Below are 15,441 nucleotides of genomic sequence, written 5' to 3'. Positions count from 1 at the left end.
GAGGAGCCAGTGCACACCAGCTAGTCCTAAAGCTTTTACTTTGTGCCCAGTCTCCTGCGGAGCCGCTATTCCCCATGGTCCTTTCGGAGTCCCCAGCATCCACTAGGACGTTAGAGAAATAAAAACATACATATGCTGTATTTAAACCTATAGTGTAAGACCTACACTCCCATCTGCACCTATAAGTGAAACCTGTTAACAAAGGGCTCTATTACACGGAGCCGGGCTTACATATGCTGAAGAGGGAGCCGGGAAGCACGCTGCATAGAGCCGTGGAGCTGCCTATGCATGAAGAACGTGGCCGGCGCGGCTCAGTGAGCGGCGGGAGGCAGAGGTAATCGGGTAGCGGCGGCAGCTGGAAGCAGCGGCGGGCGGCTCGCACACACACACAGTGTTCCCACACAGCGGGGCGGCAGCGTGAGCTGACCGCCCTGTCCCAACATACCTGGACCCTGTGGTGAGGGCTATGACGGGGATTCTTCTGTAAGCTCCGTCCAGCCTTTCCTGCAGGTAGTCCTGCACGTGGTTGTGAGGGAGCTCTTTCAGAGAGGCCCGACACGCCACAGCTGCTTGTAGCAGCTTCCACTATCCCGGACCCACACCTATTGGAAGGGGGGAAGGGATGTGGAACAGTCGAAAAAAGAAAAAAAATCCAATAAGTGTGGATCAGCTCCACACAAGCCTTGCTACTGTGAGCACCGAAAAAACACTGGGGTACTCTGGGATATGGAGGGGAGGAGTAGTTCCAAATTTTAATTTATTCAGTGCCTTGTTCCTGCGGAACCGTCCATATCCCAAGAGTACTCCAGTGACCCCTAGTGGATGAAAAAGAAATATTGGTCTAAAGTATTCAGATTGCAGCTCACACACAAAATAAATACACTTTACCCAATGGTTTTTATTTTTATATATAAAAACAAAATGTTTGTTCAGGCTTATGTACATTATGGGAACATAGATTTCACAGAAAACTAATATATTATAAATATTGGTCATGCAGATTCTGTGTACCAGCTTCTCAAAACTGACTGCAGCTACACCAAACAGTGGATCACCAATGAGCCCATTTATAAAAATGGGGGTGTCCCCCCCTACCAACAAACGTATTCAGAGGGAGGCAACTCCCCGTGGGACTCTTCTTTGCAGCATCCAGCCGGCAGCCATCAACCACATACAGGATGTACTGTATGCCACTGTCTGGTTTTGCAGCCAGTCTCCAGTCAGCTGCTGGATTTTATCAAATAAAGAAGGCAAGTGTTTCTCTAAAGGGCCAGTAAACCGTCAGGAACGGTTATATAGATTTTGGATTAATATTCTTGTATAAAAGTTTCTCACAGGCTATTTCTACATGTTTGCTGTGCAATGTGGTTCTCAGATATTGTCTGCAAATAGTGTCCGTCTGCTAGTTCATTTGTAATGTTACTGACAGGCAGACTGCTACAGAGACAAGAACTACTCCCTACCCCAACAACAATGTTATCTAATTTCTTTAGTTCTGCCAAGCTGCTGAAACTTGTAAATGTCAGCAGCATTTAGGTTTGGTGGCTCTTTGATGATTACTTCATAGTGTAAGATCCACTTGTGCAGTATACGGTTTATGGAGGAGTCTGGGAAATCACGCCCTGAACTAGAAACAGTCTGCTCTCCCGTGTTCTAGACATCATGTCAGAGGACTGTACACAGAACGTTACAATGTCCAGCTTCAGCCAAACCATTGTTATTGGCAACGTCACAGCTTCTGGTTGCTTGCCCATACCAGTTTGAACTTTGCAGCTCTCTTTTTCTCTTCATCAGCTGTAAAATAGAAAAATAGATGCATTTCAATATAGTTCTACTTAATGACCCTACACGTAAGCACTGATGTTGCAGATGTGCATACTTAAGATTGTAAGAAACAATGAGCTTCCTTACCTTTGGGATATAGATGTAGATCTATATACATATATATATATATATTTTTTTTATTTTTTATTTTTTTTTCTTGACAACAGGGTAATCTTGGTTAAGAAACCACAAAATGCTATACTTCCTTCATCAATTCCCCACATACATGCCATGTGAAGTCTTCTATAGCAGCTAGAACAGTCTTCCACTATCTATGATGGAAAACCTGCTACAACTTTATCACGCATCCCTTTTGACTTGGATGTGAGAACAGAGTGCGATCTATAATTACCTATTATAACCGCATAGTGCCCAGCCATTGCCCATTTCCTGTTTCACTCACCACTTTCTACAGAACCGAAAGTCAAACACTTCGCTAGACTTATGAGGGCTCACATGAATCTACTTCCTGGAATTAAACCTCTTTACAGAGCTTTACGAGTCCCCAAGTGCACCGCGACTAGACAATACTTTCTTCCCTGTTGTCAGTAGAAGCACTCCCATTAATAGGGGTAACTCACAATTATGCAGGACACTGATCGCTAATCCTCTATATTAACAAGGGGTTTACAATACCTATACTTTATTTTCTCAGACCCAGTGCAGACATTCATCCCCTTCCTTGTGTTTTGACTCCCCAGGAACGCCATTCTCAACATGGTTTGGCTTTTTTTGTGTCAGTGCTACAATTCAGATTCAATTCCCAGCTGGGACACTGGTATCTCAGAGGCCGATTTCTGCACTGAGCATATGGTGCCATCAGTCCACAGTAATTATATACTCAGTACGAGCTGCCACCATGGAAATTAATTGCTCCACGTTGTATTAACAAAGAATTTCTTCTTCAAAATCAATACTTATTTTCTTCAATTCCTCTGAAGGGTTGGATAGAATGTGGGGGACTTATATTGGGTGTAGTATGGTATGCCGGCGGCCGGGCTCCCGGCGACCAGCATACCGGCGCCTGGAGCCCGACCGCCGGCATACCGACAGCATGGCGCGCGCAAAGGAGCCCCTTGCAGGCTGGCTGCGCTTGCCACGCTGCGGGCACGGTGGCGCGCTACGCATGCCACGCTATTTATTCTCCCTCCAGGGTGGTCGTGGACCCCCACGAGGGAGAATATCTGTCGGTATGCCGGGTGTCGGGATTCCGGCGCCGGTATACTGTGCGCCGGGATCCCGACATTCGGCATACTGAAGACCACCCCTTATATTGGCCCATTCCACAGTGATGACTATAAAGAAACCAGACTCCATTTTGTGAGCACAATTACAACGTTGTATCCTCTGCTGAGAGTAACACGCCATTATTAGGCCGATTAAGTTTAGACCTAACCTACCAAGATGCTTCTTTCCAAGTCATTTTGTCACTTACTGTAGAAGTGCCCAAATTACAGGGTTTCGGGAACCAAATAAAAAGGACTAGATGCAAATAACTACTGCTACATACTTATTGTCATGGCTATAAAATTGCTACGCAGTGTTCATTGTATTTTCTCTCTGCACTGTATTCCTCTTAATGCTTTAAACTATTCAAAATAAACAACTGATACAGAGTGGTAAACCTGGCTGGGTTCCCGACTGCTGTTACTACAACATTCATCCGTAAGTAGTGGTAAACCTGGCTGGGTTCCTGAATGCTATTACTACAACCTTCATCAGTAAGTAGTGGTAAACCTGGCTGGGTTCCTGAATGCTATTACTACAACCTTCATTAGTAAGTGGAGGTAAACCTGGCTGGGTTCCCGAATGCTATTACTACAACCTTGATCAGTAAATAGTGGTAAACCTGGCTGGGTTCCTGAATGCTATTACTACAACCTTCATCAGTAAGTAGTGGTAAACCTGGCTGGGTTCCCGAATGCTATTACTACAACCTTCATTAGTAAGTAGTGGTAAACCTGGCTGGGTTCCCGAATGCTATTACTACAACCTTCGTCAGTAAATGGTTTTCAATAAGCCAATCAATAAGACTCTCCAGTGTGATCTCATAGGGTTTGTTCGCTCCTTACCCAATATAAGGGAGCAAAACAAGAACATACTGATGGACCATGAGTATTGGCTTTTTCTATGTTCTTTTAGTTCCATATCTTTGTTTTAGGACTCTTCACATATGCTATACACAGGCTTTATGTATGCAAATCATTTTATCCAAGGGAATACATAGTAACAGCAACAATATATCGGTCAGGAAGGGGAGCAGTGAATACAGGTATGGTATTCACAAAGAAATGAGACTACCCCTAAATGAAAAGTAACTACACTCAGTCTTTAAAAGCAACAAAAATTAAGATGCAGGAGTAAGTTATCACAAATATTACATACCCCAAGTGTTGTCAGTAAATTGAGCTGCTGGCTTTTTAATTAAACTTTTTTTTCGCGACACTGAAAGAAATTCATTAGCTGAAAAAACAAACAGAGAGGTTAATGAAACACTTATCCTGCTGGAGCCACACACACTGCCTCTATATGGAGCTAATGCTGCGATCAGATAGTCGCCACCTACAGGGGGGGGGGAGGAGTGTATTTTAGTTGTGCAAGTGTGTGAACGCATGTGTAGAAGAGCTGCACAAACTGCAGTATCTGCGCAGGCCAGGACTTAATCAGCCGCTGCGATCACTTTAGCCTGTCCATGACCGGAATGGACGTCAGGATCCCTCCCTGTAAACGCATGGACACGCCTGCGTTTTTCCAACCCCTCCCTGAAAACATTCAGTTGCCAACCAGAAACGCCTTCTTCCTGTCAATCTCCTTGCGCTCGCCAGTGTGAAGGGACCCGCTGAGCGGCGATCTGCTTTGTACCCGTACGATGCGCCTGCACACTGCAGTGCATACACAGTTCGGACCTGATCGCAGGCTGTGAGAAAACGCAACCTAGTGATCAGGTCTGAATTATCCTCTATATACAATGGCAAGGAACAGCTTAACAGGCCACATGGTAGAAACACTGCCAAATTGGGGATATAAGAAAGTGTCACATGAGGATAAACAATAGTCACCTGTTGTCCTGTGTATGCTCTTTCCATACAGCTTGTTCCGGATAAACGCTTTGGCTTTTCTCTGCTGTATACCTATTGTACTGCAATCGTTCAGGTGCAGTACCTTGTAGTTGTGTTTCAGTCTGTGACAAGAGAAACATAAGGCCATCATCACACTAATATAAGAACTAAGCAGCAATTTGTCTTCATAAAGCTATAACTCAACAGCAGAACAAATCACACGTGTGGTGAATGCACACATCCCATCCATGGGGCTGGTCACACATAGCAGCTCCTGAATGTGTGCATTGAAATCATAGTACAATTTTACTGTAGGTGACGGGTATATCAGGAAGGGATTCTGAAGTTCAGGTAAAATGGCAGATATTAGCCAGTGAGCAAACGGGAGGTTTTTCTAGAACACAGCAAAAAGGAGGGAGGGATTTGCACATTTGTGTATAGGATTCTCCTCCATCTTCTGGCCAACAACACGTCATAATACCCCAATCATATACTTGCATATGCAGGTGAAACTCAGAAAATTCGATTATTGTGCAAAAGTTCATTTATTTCAGTAATTCAACTAACTTAAAAAGGTGAAACTATATATTTTCAGTGAGACCGTTCAAGCGTTTATTTGTTATAATTTTGAGGATTGTGGTTTACAGTTTAAGATAACCCCCAAATCCAAAATCTCAGAAAATTAGATGACATAAAAAAAAAAAAAAAAAAAAGAAGAAGAAGATTTTAAATACAGAAATGTCGGCCTTCTGAAAAGTATAATCATCCATATGTACTTGGTTTAGGCTTCTTTTGCATGAATTACTGCCTCAGCTCTTCTGCATTGTTCAGTCTCATCTTTCTCTTGTCAAAGCCCCATAGAGTCTCTCTCTCTCTTTAGCCCAGGTAAGACGCTTCTGACGTTTGTTGTTCAGTAGCGGCTTGACAAGAGGAATACGACATTTGAAGCCCAAGTCCAGGAGCCGTCTGTGTGTGGTGGCTTTTGATGCACTAACTCCAGTCTCAGTCCACTCCTTGTGAAGCTCCCCCACACTTTTGTATGGCCTTTTCCTGACAAAAAAAAAAAGAAAAAGAGAACTTGTCTGTTGCTCAGTGGTCCAAAGTCCTCTTTTCTGATGAGAGCACATTTTGCATCTCATTTGGAAACCAAGGTACTAGAGTATGGAGGAAGAATGGAGAGGCACACAATCCAAGATGCTTGAAGTGCAGTGTGAATTTTCCATAGTCTGTGTTGATTTGGTGAGCCATGTCATCTGCTGGTGTTGGTCCACTGTGCTTTATTAAGTCCAGAGTCAACGCAGCCATCTACCATGACATTTTAGAGCACTTCATGCTTCCTTCAGCAGACAAGCTTTATGGAGATGCTGACTTCATTTTCCAGCAGGATTTGGCACCTGCTCACACTACCAAAACCTGGTTCAATGACCATGGGATTACTGTGCTGGATTGGCCAGCAAACTTGCCTGACCTGAACCCCATAGAGAATCTATGAGGCATTGCCAAGAGAAAGAGGAAAGACATGATACCGAACAATGCAGAAGAGCTGAAGGCCGCTATTGAAGCATCTGGGTCTTCCGTAACACCTCAGCAGTGCCACAGGCTGATAGAATCCATGCCACGCCGTATTGAGGCAGTAATTCATGCAAAAGGGCCCAAACCAAGTACATATGCATGATCATACTTTTCAGAGGGATGACATTTCTATATTTAAAATCCTTTTCTTTATTTTATTGATTTTATGTAATATTCTAATTTTCTGAGATTTTGGATTTGGGGTTATCTTGAGATGTAAGCCACAATCATCAAAATTCTAACAAATAAAGGCTTGTACTATCTCACTTTGCATGTAATGAGTCTATATAAATATATTCGTTTCACCTTTTAAGTTGAATTACTGAAAATAGGATTTTGGTACTTACCAGGTAAATCCTTTTCTTTGAATCCATAGGGGGCACTGGAGTACTCTTGGGATATGGACGGGCGTAGCCGAACAAAGGCACTGAATATTCAAATTTAGGACTCTCCCCCCCCTCCATATCCCCGAGTACCTCAGTGTACTCTCTCAGTGTTTTTTACTGAGCGAACAGGAACTATATAGAGAGGTTGACAATGGAGAATACCTATAACATAACGGACAACAACAATGTTGACCCATAACCTTACTGTCAACTAAACAGTTGACACCATAACCGATAGAACTTTATAATTTGAACCAATCGGTGAAAATGTGTTACCATAAGCTCCTCTGAGCTTAATATCAATCAAGTAAAACTTGTTACCCTAAGCTCCCTTGAGCTTAAAACAACCCAGGTAAAACTGCTCTGGGTGGGCGTCCAGTGCCCCCTATGGATTCAAAGAAAAGGATTTACCTGGTAAGTACCAAAATCCTATTTTCTTTATCATCCACTAGGGGTCACTGGAGTACTCTTGGGACGTACCAAAGCTTCCCTCGTGGGCGGGAGAGCTGTTTGATACTTGTAACAGTAGGCAGGCCAAAGCTAGATGCTGATGGCGCCACCATTCATAACGTGTAAACGTGCACAAACGTGGTGCACTGAAGGCTATGTAGCCGCGTCGTAGACACTCCACGACCCGCTGGGTCTGACATTCCCACAGAACCTGTGGGATGAGCTATTACTGACGTAGACGATTGTAACTTAGCCTTAAAGTAAGCCTGACTTGTAGTCATTATTATTATCCAACTGGATAATGTCTGCTGAAAAACTGGCTAACCCCAGTTGGCAGTATCATAGAGAACAAACAACTTATTCATCTCACGTACTGTAGACGTTCGGACATATATAAACGCGTAATGCGTGTAGCACATTCAGAATTCTAGAATGTGCTGTCCACACATGAACCACTATTGGTATATTGATGTGAAGAATACGAAAGCGGAATTCGTCCGAAGATCTGCTTTATCATGAGAAAACTCAAATACGGTGGCTTGGAAAACAAGGCACTCAAATATGAAAGCAAAACCCTTGCCGAAGCCAAGGCTAGAAGGAAAATGTTTTCCAAAGTGAGAAACTTAATCCCCCTTTGTTGTAAGGGTTCAAAATATGAAAACTATAAGAAATCTGAACCCAACTTCAAGCCACCTGGCGCTGTAGGTGGGATAAATAGAGTCTTGAACTTTGATGACACCTTGTAGAAAAGTGTGTACAGACGTAATAGAGGCAAACGTCTTTGAAAATAAGAATTTACTTACCGATAATTCTATTTCTCGGAGTCCGTAGTGGATGCTGGGGTTCCTGAAAGGACCATGGGGAATAGCGGCTCCGCAGGAGACAGGGCACAAAAAGTAAAGCTTTAGGATCAGGTGGTGTGCACTGGCTCCTCCCCCTATGACCCTCCTCCAAGCCAGTTAGGTACTGTGCCCGGACGAGCGTACACAATAAGGGAGGAATTTTGAATCCCGGGTAAGACTCATACCAGCCACACCAATCACACCGTACAACTTGTGATCTAAACCCAGTTAACAGTATGATAACAGCGGAGCCTCTGAAAAGATGGCTCACAACAATAATAACCCGATTTTTGTAACTATGTACAAGTATTGCAGATAATCCGCACTTGGGATGGGCGCCCAGCATCCACTACGGACTCCGAGAAATAGAATTATCGGTAAGTAAATTCTTATTTTCTCTATCGTCCTAGTGGATGCTGGGGTTCCTGAAAGGACCATGGGGATTATACCAAAGCTCCCAAACGGGCGGGAGAGTGCGGATGACTCTGCAGCACCGAATGAGAGAACTCCAGGTCCTCTTTTGCCAGGATATCAAATTTGTAGAATTTTACAAACGTGTTCTCCCCTGACCACGTAGCTGCTCGGCAGAGTTGTAATGCCGAGACCTCTCGGGCAGCCGCCCAAGATGAGCCCACCTTCCTTGTGGAATGGGCCTTAACCGATTTAGACTGTGGCAGGCCTGCCTCAGAATGTGCAAGTTGAATTGTGTTACAAATCCAACGAGCAATCGACTGCTTAGAAGCAGGCGCACCCAACTTGTTGGGTGCATACAGTATAAACAGCGAGTCAGATTTTCTGACTCCAGCTGTCCTGGAATATATTTTCAGGGCCCTGACAACTTCTAGCAACTTGGAGTCCTCCAAGTCCCTAGTAGGTGCAAGGCACCACAATAAGCTGGTTCAGGTGAAACACTGACACCACCTTAGGGAGAGAACTGGGGACGAGTCCGCAGCTCTGCCCTGTCCGAATGGACAAACAGATATGGGCTTTTTTGAGAAAAAACCACCAATTTGACACTCGCCTGGTCCAGGCCAGGGCCAAGAGCATGGTCACTTTTTATGTGAGATGCTGCAAATCCACATATTTGACTGGTTTTAAACCAATGTGATTTGAGAAATCCCAGAACTACGTTGAGATCCCACAGTGCCACTGGAGGCACAAAAAAGGGGTTTGTATATGCAATACTCCCTTGACAAACTTCTGGACTTCAGGAACTGAAGCCAATTCTTTCTGGAAGAAAATTTACAGGGCCGAATTTGAACCTTAATGGACCCCAATTTGAGGCCCATAGACACTCCTGTTTGCAGGAAATGCAGGAAACGACCGAGTTGAAATTTCTTTGTGGGGCCTTCCTGGCCTCACACCACGCAACAAATTTTCGCCACACGTGGTGATAATGTTGTGCGGTCACCTCCTTTCTGGCTTTGACCAGGGTAGGAATGACCTCTTCCGGAATGCCTTTTTTCCCTTAGGATCCGGCTTTCCATCGCCATGCCGACAAACGCAGCTGCGGTAAGTCTTGGAACAGACATGGTACTTGCTGAAGCAAGTCCCTTCTTAGCGGCAGAGGCCATAAGACCTCTGTAAGCATCTCTTGAAGTTCCGGGTACCAAGTCCTTCTTGGCCAATCCGGAGCCATGAGTATAGTTCTTACTCCTCTACGTCTTATAATTCTCAGCACCTTAGGTATGAGAAGCAGAGAAGGGAACACATACACCGACTGGTACACCCACGGTGTTACCAGAACGTCCACATCTATTGCCTGAGGGTCCCTTGACCTGGCGCAATACCTGTCCCGTTTTTTGTTCAGACGGGACGCCATCATGTCCACCTTTGGTATTTCCCAACGGTTTACAATCATGTGGAAAAAACTTCTCAATGAAGTTTCCACTCTCCCGGGTGGAGGTCGTGCTGAGGAAGTCTGCTTCCCAGTTTCCATTCCCGGGATGAAAAACTGCTGACAGTGTTATCACATGATTTTCCGCCCAGCGAAAAGTCCTTGCAGTTTCTGCCATTGCCCTCCTGCTTCTTGTGTCGCCCTGTCTGTTTACGTGGGCGACTGCCGTGATGTTTTTCCCACTGGATCAATACCGGCTGACCTTGAAGCAGAGGTCTTGCTAAGCTTAGAGCATTATAAATTTACCCTTAGCTCCAGTATATTTATGTGGAGAAAAGTCTCCATACTTGATCACACTCCCTGGAAATTTTTCCCTTGTGTGACTGCTCCCCAGCCTCTCAGGCTGGGCTCCGTGGTTACCAGCATCCAATCCTGAATGCCGAATCTGCGGCCCTCTAGAAGATGAGCACTCTATAACCACCACAGGAGAGACACCCTTGTCCTTGGATATTGGGTTATCCGCTGATGCATCTGAAGATGCGATCCGGACCATTTGTCCAGCAGATCCCACTGAAAAGTTCTTACGTGAAATCTGCCGAATGGAATTGCTTCGTAGGAAGCCACCATTTTTACCAGGACCCTTGTGCAATGATGCACTGTTTTTAGGAGGTTCCTGACTTGCTCGGATAACTCCCTGGCTTTCTCTTCCGGGAGAAACACCTTTTTCTGGACTGTGTCCAGAATCATCCCTAGGCACAGCAGACGTGTCGTCGGGATCAGCTGCGATTTTGGAATATTTAGAATCCACCCGTGCTGATTGTAGCAGTATCCGAGATAGTGCTACTCCGACCTCCAACTGTTCCCTGGACTATGCCCCTATCAGGAGATCGTCCAAGTAAGGGATAATTAAGACGCCTTTTCTTCGAAGAAGAATCATCAATTCGGCCATTACCTTGGTAAAGACCCCGGGGTGCCGTGGACAATCCAAACGGCAGCGTCTGAAACTGATAGTGACAGTTCTGCACCACGAACCTGAGGTACCCTTAGTGAGAAGGGTAAATTTGGGACATAGAGGTAAGCATCCCTGATGTCCCGGGACACTATATAGTCCCCTTCTTCCTGGTTCGTTATCACTGCTCTGAGTGACTTCATCTTAATTTGAACCTTTGTAAGTGTTAAAAAAAAAAATTTTTTTTTTTTTTTTTTTTTAGAATAAGTCTCACCTAGCCTTCTGGCTTCAGTACCACAATATAGTGTGGAATAATACCCCTTTTCTGTAGTAGGAGGGGTAATTTAATTGTCACCTGCTGGGAACACAGCTTGTGAATTTTTTCCCATACTACCTCCTTGTCGGAGGGAGACTTGGTAAAGCAGACTTCAGGAGCCTGCGAAGGGGAAACGTCTCGACATTCCCATCTGTACCCCCGGGATACTACATGTAGGATCCAGGGGTCCTGTACGGTCTCAGCGCCATGCTGAGAACTTGTCAGACGCGGTGGAACGCTTCTGTTCCTGGGAATAGGCTGCCTGTTGCAGTCTTCTTCCCTTTCCTCTATCCCTGGGCAGATATGATCTTATAGGGACGAGAGGACTGAGGCTGAAAAGACGGTGTCTTTTTCTGCAGAGATGTGACTTAGGGTAAAAAACGGTGGATTTTCCAGCAGTTGCCGTGACCACCAGGTCCGATGGACCGACCCCAAACAAGTCCTCTTCCTTTATACGGCCATACTGTGCCGTTTGGAATCTGCATCACCTGACCACTGTCGTGTCCATAACATCTTCTGGCAGTTATGGACATCGCGTTTATTCATGATGCCAGAGTGCAAATATCCCTCTGTGCATCTCGCATATATAGAAATGCTCTATAGTCAATAAAATACTGTCCCTGTCAAGGGTATCAATATTTTTAGTCAGGGAATCCGACCAAGCCACCCTAGCTCTGCACATCCAGGCTGAGGCGATCGCTGGCCGCAGTATAACACCAGTATGTGTGTATATACTTTTTATTATATTTTCCAGCCTTGTCAGCTGGTCCTTGAGGACGGCCCTATCTATAGACGGTACCGCCACTTGTTTTGATAAGCGTGTGAGCGCCTTATCCACCTTAAGGGGTGTTTCCCAACGCGCCCTAACTTCTGGCGGGAAAGGGTATACCGCCCATAATTTTCTATCGGGGGGAACCCACGCATCATCACACACTTTATTTAATTTATCTGATTCAGGAAAAACTATGGTAGTTTTTTCACATCCCACATAATACCCTCTTTTGTGGTACTTGTAGTATCAGAAATACGTAACACCTCCTTCATTGCCTTTAACGTGTGGCCCTAATAAGGAATACGTTTGTTTATTCACCGTCGACACTGGATTCAGTGTCCCTGTCTGTGTCTGTGTCGACCGACTAAAGTAAACGGGCGTTTTAAAAACCCTTGACGGTGTTTTTGAGACGTCTGGACCGTACTAATTGTTTGTCGGCCGTCTCATGTCGTCAACCGACCTTGCAGCGTGTTGACATTATCACGTAATTTCCTAAATAAGCCATCCATTCCGGTGTCGACTCCCTAGAGAGTGACATCACCATTACAGGCAATTGCTCCGCCTCCTCACCAACATCGTCCTCCTACCTGTCGACACACACGTACCGACACACAGCACACACACAGGGAATGCTCTGATAGAGGACAGGACCCACTAGCCCTTTGGAGAGACAGAGGGAGAGTTTGCCAGCACACACCAAAAACGCTATAATTATATAGGGACAACCTTATATAAGTGTTTTCCCTTATAGCATCTTAATATATATATAAGCATATCGCCAAATTAGTGCCCCCCCTCTCTGTTTTAACCCTGTTTCTGTAGTGCAGTGCAGGGGAGAGCCTGGGAGCCTTCCCTCCAGCCTTTCTGTGAGGGAAAATGGCGCTGTGTGCTGAGGAGATAGGCCCCGCCCCTTTTTCGGGCGGCCTCGTCTCCCGCTCTTAACGGATTCTGGCAGGGGTTAAATATCTCCATATAGCCTCCGGAGGCTATATGTGAGGTATTTTTAGCCAAAATAGGTATTCATTTGCCTCCCAGGGCGCCCCCCTCCCAGCGCCCTGCACCCTCAGTGACTGCCGTGTGAAGTGTGCTGAGAGGAAAATGGCGCACAGCTGCAGTGCTGTGCGCTACCTTTAGAAGACTGAGGAGTCTTCTGCCGCCGATTCTGGACCTCTTCTTACTTCAGCATCTGCAAGGGGGCCGGCGGCAAGGCTCCGGTGACCATCCAGGCTGTACCTGTGATCGTCCCTCTGGAGCTGATGTCCAGTAGCCAAGAAGCCAATCCATCCTGCACGCAGGTGAGTTCACTTCTTCTCCCCTAAGTCCCTCGTTGCAGTGATCCTGTTGCCAGCAGGACTCACTGTAAAATAAAAAACCTAAGCTAAACTTTCCTAAGCAGCTCTTTAGGAGAGCCACCTAGATTGCACCCTTCTCGGCCGGGCACAAAATCTAACTGGCTTGGAGGAGGGTCATAGGGGGAGGAGCCAGTGCACACCACCTGATCCTAAAGCTTTACTTTTTGTGCCCTGTCTCCTGCGGAGCCGCTATTCCCCATGGTCCTTTCAGGAACCCCAGCATCCACTAGGACGATAGAGAAAATAAGTTTACCACACAGATACCTGCACCCTTAGTGCAGATAAACGCAGTTTTCCATTCCACCCCGTTTAACAGAATACGGGTAACTTGAAGGATGATGTCGGAAACTTCCGAGGTCTACCACACGAAATTTTGTAATAATGAGCTGCCTAAAGCGGCTTACTAGCTCGTAACCTGGTTGGTATAACCGATACTGTAACGCTCTATTTCTTAAGAGGGTGGTCTGAACCCTCACTCCGTCAACCGCAGCTGCGGTACATGGGTAATAGGTACATTGTAACTATGGTTAAAAGAACGTTCCCTGATGTAACAGGTTGGACGTATTATGAGCGGCCCAAGATCGTGTGCCAGTATTCCTTGGAGATTCGAGAAGCAAGCTCTCCGAAACCCATGAGATATCACCAGTATGACTGTGACGAACTGTCTTATGATCCGTTTTGGCAACGGAAAAAGCAGCGGAAAATGGTGGAGCCAGATACACGATGCTGAATGACCACATGAATGTGAAACACTCCACTGCCACTGCCCTTGTGATCTGTTGTTTTGTACACATACTGAGCTTTTGTAATTTGGCGAGATGCCATCATGTATACCTGAGGGTAACCCCCTTCTGTGGACTCACATATGAAACACCTCTGGATTTAATGTCCAGTTTTCAGGATCCCAATCCTGACGGGTGAGATCATCTGTCTAACAGATGTGCAGTCACGGAATGATCTCTTGACATTTTCACATAATGGTGTTCTGAGCCATTGAGGATTTGAGTTACCTGCCGCATTGCCATGCGGCTTCTTGGTTCTCCCTGGTTGTTGTGTATGCAACTCCCGTTGCCTTGTCTGACTGCCTTGGTCAGACTGAAAACGAAGCATGTAGTGCATTGTAAAATGCACGGAGTTCCAGGACTTTTATCGACAGCAATCTGTCGTGCTTTTAGAACCTCTTTTTTAACTACAACTCCTGAACCTCTGAGACTGTCGTCCAGAGTATATACACCCTCGGCCCTCTGTGGGAAACGCGAGTGAAGGGCGGCGAACTTAAAGCGCTTTGAAACACATCATTATTTTTAACAGGCGAATACACCAATGTATCGCTAGTGTGCGTGTTTAGCACTAATTACTAGATGTGTAGTAGGTAAATGTCTTTGATTTACCGTATTTATAATCTTACCTAGGAATCGCTTTGAACATGATCTGCCACCGCAGTATACATTAGTAGCGCAAATTAGAGGAACTGTGTTGAGACAGAGTTTTTATGAGCAGATCATCTAAGTTAGAGGCACTCTGGTGATACAGAGTTCTAACGAGCAGATAGTCTAAGTATGGAAAGATTGTCACTGTCAGGACTCTGAGATGAGCTACCACCAACATCACTCTGGTAAATACCCGAGGCGTTGACCAGAAACCAAACGGTAGACCTGAAATGGTTAATAGTTGTGGCGTTTTGCCAAGGTTAGAACCTATTAACAACCAGAATGGGTAAATACGCATTGTGAAGATCAAATGCAATTATGCAATGTTGTGGCTCCAATATGCAAATGCTAACCGCAGAAAATCCATTTTCAAACTGCATTAAGTGACTTGCTGTTTGTTCCCCCAAACAGAGGGGAATAAGTAACCCTGACTCTGCTGGTGTACTACTGACTGGATATAAAACAGCTGAAAACCAGCAGAGACTAAATGGCAACCTGCCAAATCTGTAAATAGCTGAGACCTCATGAGTTGATGTTTCCCGCAATGTAACGTGTAAAGACGCGCTCCACAATAGGAACATGTAGATGGCCTAAGAGGTCATCAAGCCACTGGCTTGCAGACTATAGCGTCTTTACAAGGCGTGACTGTTTT

The 15,441-nt window shown here is 45.4% G+C and overlaps 1 protein-coding gene across 1 annotated transcript in view; it reads right to left on the bottom strand.

The window, feature by feature from the left end:
- Positions 1-883: 883 nt before the first annotated feature.
- NOL7 (nucleolar protein 7) overlaps positions 884-15,441 on the bottom strand; it is a 64,718-nt gene continuing 50,160 nt past the window's right edge. Inside the window, exons 6-8 of the mRNA XM_063923194.1 lie at positions 4,884-5,005; positions 4,210-4,287; positions 884-1,794 (exon numbers count right to left, since the gene is read on the bottom strand). Coding sequence (XP_063779264.1) covers positions 1,730-1,794; positions 4,210-4,287; positions 4,884-5,005 — 265 coding nt within the window. The 3' untranslated portion in view covers positions 884-1,729. The remainder of the gene's footprint in view (positions 1,795-4,209; positions 4,288-4,883; positions 5,006-15,441) is intronic.

This window comes from Pseudophryne corroboree, chromosome 5 (genome assembly GCF_028390025.1).
Source record: "Pseudophryne corroboree isolate aPseCor3 chromosome 5, aPseCor3.hap2, whole genome shotgun sequence".
Lineage (NCBI taxonomy): Eukaryota > Metazoa > Chordata > Amphibia > Anura > Myobatrachidae > Pseudophryne > Pseudophryne corroboree.
The sequence above is the reverse complement of the archived record's forward strand: the minus strand, read 5'-3'. Positions and strand labels throughout refer to the sequence as shown.